The 7,250-nt window shown below is 39.8% G+C and overlaps 1 protein-coding gene across 4 annotated transcripts in view; it reads left to right on the top strand.

Annotated features, from left to right (window-relative positions):
• The window catches only part of LOC118331833 (spectrin beta chain, non-erythrocytic 1), a 49,304-nt gene that overhangs the window by 12,810 nt on the left and 29,244 nt on the right, over positions 1 to 7,250 (top strand). Inside the window, exon 1 of one of the 4 annotated variants that reach the window (XM_035666915.1) lies at positions 2,817 to 3,427. The exons of the other annotated variants lie outside the window; for them this stretch is intronic. Coding sequence (XP_035522808.1) covers positions 3,322 to 3,427 — 106 coding nt within the window. The 5' untranslated portion in view covers positions 2,817 to 3,321. Of the gene's footprint in view, positions 1 to 2,816; positions 3,428 to 7,250 lie in introns of those variants that run through there. 4 annotated transcript variants of the gene reach the window in all.

Consider the following 7,250-nt stretch of genomic DNA (forward strand, 5'->3'; position numbering starts at 1 on the left):
CTCACACACACACACACACCCAGTAAGACACACACAGCAAAATGCTCTGATGATCTTTGAGTGCTACTGTAGTCAAACTATTTCTGAAAGATAAAACCCTCATTTCACTTACAAATACTGCCCGACTCATTTCCTCATACCAACACAAAACACACCTTGGCCTGTACTCTGGTTGTATGCACACAGAACTGTATTTAAAGATGTTCTGCATCCTGCTGTCTTATAATTATGGTGCTGTGTGTGTGTGTGTGTGTGTGTGTGAATGCATACGCTCCCATGTGAATACCTGTGATACCATCCCCGTTTGACAAGTGTGGGCTTGATGTGCACATTCTTTGACATGCTCTAGCAACCATTTCCCCCCAGGCACAGCTCCTGCCCACCTTTTACTACTTATCCCCAAATGTCAAGACCTACTGCATCCTCTAAACTGCTGCTTACTTACGCTTCTCTCTTTCACAGTGCCTTCCAATGAAAACTTTCTCTGCTTTTCTCTCTGTAATATGATCGTGTCATTTCCTGGTTCACACCTCTGACATGAATCATTTCACTCCAGGTGCAACAGCAGAGGCTGCCACTTGTTTCACAGTAGTGAGCCTCCCTTGTGTTAAGATCATTGTAGTTTGCATAAATAACCACTTATCTCAGTTCCTGTACTGTTTGAGTAGCAAGGCAAGATGGCAAGGCAAATTTGCATTTTTCTAAGTAACGCCCAGCTTCACACTAACCGTTCCATGTATTTACTTGTGGAAGCTTCCATAGTAGGAAAAAGCAAAAGTGTCCATATTCCTTTTATTAACACTGTTATTTTTGATGTCCACATCATTATAATAGCTACGACAAATCAAATACATCTGGCAATACACAATTAATATACACTGTCCATGCCAATATATTTGATGTATAAGTAATGAACTAAGAAACAAAAAAAAGTTATTTGGTCACAGTTACCACATTTGGAGATCACTCACAAGACTTGAGTGACTGTGAGCCTCTCAAGAGAAATCAACCCTACTTGCTCCAGGGGGATTCCCCTTCAGTTACCAGTGTTTGGAGCATGGTCTAGCCTTTAACCCTCCCCCGGGTCCTTCGAAGGGGTTGTGCTGTAGGAGGGTTAGATAAAATTTACATGCTCAGCAATATATTTCTCCTTTCTCCCTCTGGCAGTTCTTACTCCCCCAGAAGCTTCTATCTTTTCCTCCTGCGTCCATTCACCACATCAGAGCATCATTAATTATCATTAGCTCAACTCCAGTTTGCTCGATGCAGTTTCTCCCACATCCCCCTTTGGCTTTCAGTGTTTGTTTTCAAATTTCACAAGATTCAGAAAATAACTGTTAATCCTATCCAGTATATTTAGTTAGTGTATATTAGTGAATGACTGATGAGTTTTGCAGGGAGGAAAATGCCATAACATAATTTGTTAAGCCAGACACCATCCTGCCCTCACATCTGCCTCTCATGTTAATATATACCCAATGGGATCTTAAATTGCCATTACTGAGTTTTACCAGTTCTAAGCTGTTTTTTGTCTCTGCATGTGACCATAGCATAGCCTCTGTTCCTCAAAAGGAAGTGTGTTCTCATTAGTCCAGTCTCCCTCCATAAACACCCAGTCACAGAAGGCCCGGGGCATTTGGTCCTCTAATGAGACCCATCCAGATGCTCCCTGCTCATCAAGACAAATACAGATTTGAAAAAAACCAGACCTTTTATACCACTGCCCCCTGACCAGACCAAAAAGCCATGCCCTCGTAAGAAAGGCTGTGACTTTAGCCCTTACTGTGTTTACAGTCTTAGAGGCATTTCATATCTGCACCTTTGCCTTAATAAGCAGCTGCAACCTTCAATTCAAGTTATTCAGCTTTCAAAATATATTTCTAATTTTATTTTAATACATAGTTTCTGCTGACAATAATCTTGTTGTGTATTACACATATTTAAATAAATACTGCTTTATTATTGGTGTTCCATTATGGAGCACAGACATGAAAGTTGTGCACATAAACTTCCTTGAGAATCTCAAGTATGCACTAAAAGGCTGTAATGACTGTTTCTATAATATGATGGTCCTTTGTTCAGTGATGGAGGAAAATAATTATTTTGCAAATCCCAGCAAGTCCATTTTCCTCCACTGTTTGCAAACAGTCACACAATTTGACAGTAGAACCCCTCCTGAATATATTAAGCATAAAAAAGACATTAAAAACCACTGCATCCTTGCACTCAAGAAGTGCAAGACATCATTTCTATATTTGTCCCTAATGTAGTAAGACATAAAATGTGTTACAGAATAGTTACATAATGTTTTAGACAGGTAATGACTCAAATCCACCCCCACCCCTGCCTAACCATCTGCCTGACATACAGACACACAAGTTCACAATTTCAAATCTTGTTCAGGCAGGAAAGAGCTTGTTGTGTATATGCTACGACTGACTCAACAGCTTCCTTCCTGTCTTAACGCCTTACCATAAGGCGGGCTCGTGAACAGAAAAAGGGAGATCAAATCTTGTCATAGAGAGTGATAGAACCACACAGTGACAGGATAAGAGGACACAATGTGATGGGGACTTTCGTGATATACCTTCTTGGCAGGCCACACCCCGGTGCTCCCTGGAATTAAGGTGGAGTTAAATAATCCGCCTCAAGCTACACTGAGCAAAGAACTCTAATGGTTTAGTCCACCTCTACACCTCCTCCCTCCCCTCACCCTTCCACCATGTTCTTCCTTTGTGCTCCTCCCTCAAACACACCTTATGCAAATGGAACAATTTTCAGACTGCACAGCAGGCTTTGTTTACACAGCTATCTGACTGTGGCCGGTTAGCCTGCTCTGCTGTGCTGCGCTCTAGCAAATGAGTGTTTGAGTTTGGAGGGAAGGAGTAGCCAGTGTTTCTTTGCTAGAACCACGAGGGAGTGCAACCAAAAGTTTTTACTTCGCTCAGAGGCTTCAAGTGTGGTGAAATTCTTCACAGGAGGAGGTGAAACAAGAGAACATTTTGTTCTTCAGTGTTGTTTGAAATGATTCTTTGAAAAAATCTTCCACCCGTGCACTGACTCCTGGGTTTTTTTTTGGACAAGGTGGGACATACAGTAGATGAAGAAAAGAACAGGCGGCAACTCTTTCAAGCTTGTGTTGCATTGAGGGAATCTAGAAGAGGAGGACAAACCAGGGCATTTTGGATATACAAAACTTTTATCTTCTGGATTTGATACATTTTTAGTGGGAAAGGTTGCCTCTGCTGTGCTATGCAGGAGAACTCCCATTCATTCTGTATCTGAGAGGAATATTTAGGAGAGAGATCCAGAAAGAAGGCCATGGATTGGGATCAGAGGGACCGAGAGCCCTGCTTGTCCCCAGCAGCATTTGTTAATCAGGTGCAATACTCTAATATCCTGGAGGGACGGTTCAAACAGCTGCAAGGTAAGACCTGTTGATTTGGTTGAAAGGCAAATTCCATACAATTTTGGGAATTTGTATACCTTTATCCAATGGTTTGTTGGGTAAAAATATATGGGCTTCGGTTAACTAAACCAGTATATTTGAATGTACAGTTGTAATATTAGTCTCTCCCTCAAGTTGTTGCGTGGCTTATGGAAGCTGTGGTTAATGTTGAAAGCTATTGATACAACTGTCCCAGAGTGAAATGTAGTTCCCCTCAATGCTTATCCTGTTATCTGTTGAAATGGGAAATATTAAGTAGAATTTTACTATTTGGCCAGTGTTCTAGTGGTAGTCCTACAGCAGGTGCTTTGGTTTATAAATGAGTCCCCAAATAGCTCAGCGGTTTCCTGGCATAAGTGATTACCTAAGAGAAGTTGAAGAGACTTCCAATTTGGTACTATTTTAGAGCTTAATGTGGAGAGAGTCGAGGAGTGTCATAGTAGACACACAGTAGGCTTGAGCTCAGCTCTAAAGCAGGCAGGCAGTCTGGCACCTGATCACTGGGCCACCTGTCCTTATCTTATTACAATGCACGGCTCTGTCTCTGGCTAAAGCCTGTGAGGTCTGCGAGGTCCTGCAAACAAAAATCACAGAGGCCATTGGTTGTGACATAGGATTTAGGAAATGATGTGGTGACTAAAGTGCAACCCCCACCCCCAAAACTTAAATGATTAATTTTAAGGGAATCCTTTAACTCCCAAAAGTTGTCCGTTTTTTAACTAGCATCTGTAAATGATTGTGTGAAATGGCAGTAAAAATGATTTTTCAATAAAACATTTCCTTTGTGGTGTGTTTTTGTTTGATTACCACGTGTACCTGAGGATTATTGTATTCTGTGGCCTCTTCCTGTGAGCTTTAGACACCATAGTCACAGACCACAAGATAAAGTATTTGCGGTAGCTGAGTGTGTATGTGCTATACTGTATGAAACTGGCATGTCAGTCAGTGGTGTGCGTGAAGATCAGTGTTTTTGTAGCTTCCAGTCCCTCCTTGGTTCCTGTCTGGAATTGAGAGCTGTTTTAGAGTTTACTTGAGGGGCACTCTCAGCATGTTTGACATTCTTGTAGTGGACCAACAATATTTTACCTCCTATATTAAGTCTTAATATCTTTAATATAACAATGTCTTTATTGACACTGAGGAAGGGATTAATCTGCTGATGGCACCCGTGTGTATGTATAAGTTGCCTGAATTTAAAAAATGTCTTCACCTCCACACTGACAGCACCAATGCTCTCAGCTAGAGATAAGACCCACAGAAAAGATAGTATCTTTTACTCTAAAGAACATACAAGATTTACAACATTGTCAGATCCAATCATGCAGCCAGACGCACAAAGAAGCTAAGGATTTACAGGCAGAAAAACCTTTAACTCACTGTATAATTTTCAGGGTCAGAGATCAGTCACCAAAATTGCACTGACATAATTTATTCGCACTTCCCTACAATGAGAATATTGTGAAATTAATTCAAACGGGAACTCTGTTTATTAATATATAGATAGGGGAATAAAGATAACAAAAACACATTTGTATCACATATATTTTACTCCTTATGTTCTGTTTTTGCTTATCTCTATGTATATGTTCTGCATGGAGTTGGCTGTAAATATATTCACATGAGCACATACTGAGACACACAAATACAATCTTGGAAATAACCACTTGTATTTCCAGTTTGACTAGTCTTGAGGCTCATTCCTTGTGTCACTCCCTCCCTTCCTGGGTTATAGCATAATGTGTGCTGGAATGATGATGTGCACATGCATAGTTTTGGTGTAATTATACCAAAACTAAACAATAATGGAAGTGTTCCCAAAATTGTTTGTATGCATCCAAAAAATATATTCAATTTGCATTCATTTGAAATAATATTACTTTCTTACGTGCCTCTCGTTGGTTTCAACTTTTCTTTTTGACCTCAACCAACCGTACAACTGACATACAACAACATATCTTAATAATTTGTAGTGGCTGAAAAAAAAAAACAGGCATGAAAGCAGTGAACACATCTAGCATCATCTGACTCAGTGGTAAATGATATCTAACAGTAAAGACTCCACTGAGTCACTAAATAACTATGGCCAAGGGAGACAGGTTTAATGAAACACTGGGCCACATGGTTAAATTGCAGTGCGAGGGGGAAAAAAACCTTCATCTGCCATGGAACAGCCTTTATTGACAGATGGAGGGACAGTTGCTGTTTTGTTTAAAAGCTTTTCTTTTTTGGTCTACCCTCACATCATACCCATTAAATCATGAATCACCTGTTAAGAGTATATACAGCTTATTTCGAACCCTCGCGTTGTACATATGTACATGTGCACATTATATTATGCAATCTTACTGTGTCTCTTATATGTAAAATGCAATAGTGAGATGCTGTGTGAAAGTTCATATTGCCTTTTACTTCCAGTTATTGAACTTGGTGCCAAGATAAATACATTGCAAGCCCCTGTTCATAGATAAATACAGTGTGTTAGGTTAGACTTCAGGGTCGTGGTCCAAAGGGTCACTGTTCTAGCTGCCTAAACTGTCAACTGCTGTGGACTTCAGTTTGCACTGTCACTCAACAGGTATTAGCAGTGTGGCTTTGTCCAAATAGACAGTACTTTGACACAGCCAGAATTGTATTTATTCCTTTTTATATTATTATTATTATTATATATTATATTATTTTTTTGCCTTTAAAACACAGAAAAAGTGAAAAGATGTTTAAAGTCTTAAGCTTGGGTGTTTATTTTCACTGAATTGATTGATTTCACACTGTAGTATCTAGTAATCTACCTGTACAATCTTTTTCTCCTCAGGTAAATTAGTTCTGACAGTTTGGTCTGTAAAGTCAAATCTCAGCAAATAAGTGAGTAAGGCTAGGTTTTTGTTAGAAACATTTTTGTTTTGTTTGTGTGTTTATTTAAGCATTTGAAATGATACAGGAAGAGAGCAATGTCTCCTTTTGGGTCAAGTTTCAAGTCTTGTAGCACACTATGAATTGAATGTGTAACTTAATATTTCTAACACTCTTAGTGAAAGCTCTGACTCTACTGGCCTCTAACTCAGAGTCACATTACCTTGGTGAGGGTTCACCATACGTACACACACACGGACACACACACAAAAATGCCTTTTTGTTTGAACAGTTTTACTAATATTGACAATTTCCTACTTGGAGGGGTAACAACAAAGTGTAGTTTTGGAGGCGTTAGGACAATTATTGTCTTGTTGACATTTCACACCTTCTTTCTATCCAGATGTTATGGCTGAGAGGTCTCATTTCTCATGGGATTGGCCTTGGCCAGTCCTCCCTCCCCTATTTTCCCCATTATCAGCTACAGCTGCAGATGGCGCAGAGGTACATGACCTGAAGGGTATGTTCAGTGCCTTCACAAACGGAAAGACGATAGTACTGTAAGACAAGAATCCATCTTATTCACGTGTTTGTTATTGTATGAACAAATCCGTTATAGTTTCACAAAACACATTGCCTTTCTATAGTTGTAACCTCAACTGTTAAGTGTAAAAATAACTCATGCCACATGTGGCAAGGAAGCGGTTTTACCACAGCCTTATTTTCAAAGTCAAAAGCAAAGGAAGGGCAGTTCTGCTTTTGCAGGAACAGAAATGTCAACGCATGTGCATCTGCATATGCCATCTCTCTCACTTTGTTTTGCCCACACATTACTTGTTCACAGTTGCATTCGATTTTGGTGATATGCAGATACGCCTACAACAACTTACAAGAAATGAAATGTAACATCAATGGGTACAACTGAGGGTAAATTACAGAAATATATAAGGCAGGA

Source organism: Morone saxatilis, unplaced genomic scaffold (genome assembly GCF_004916995.1).
Source record: "Morone saxatilis isolate NCDOM2014 unplaced genomic scaffold, NCSU_SB_2.0 Contig20, whole genome shotgun sequence".
Lineage (NCBI taxonomy): Eukaryota > Metazoa > Chordata > Actinopteri > Moronidae > Morone > Morone saxatilis.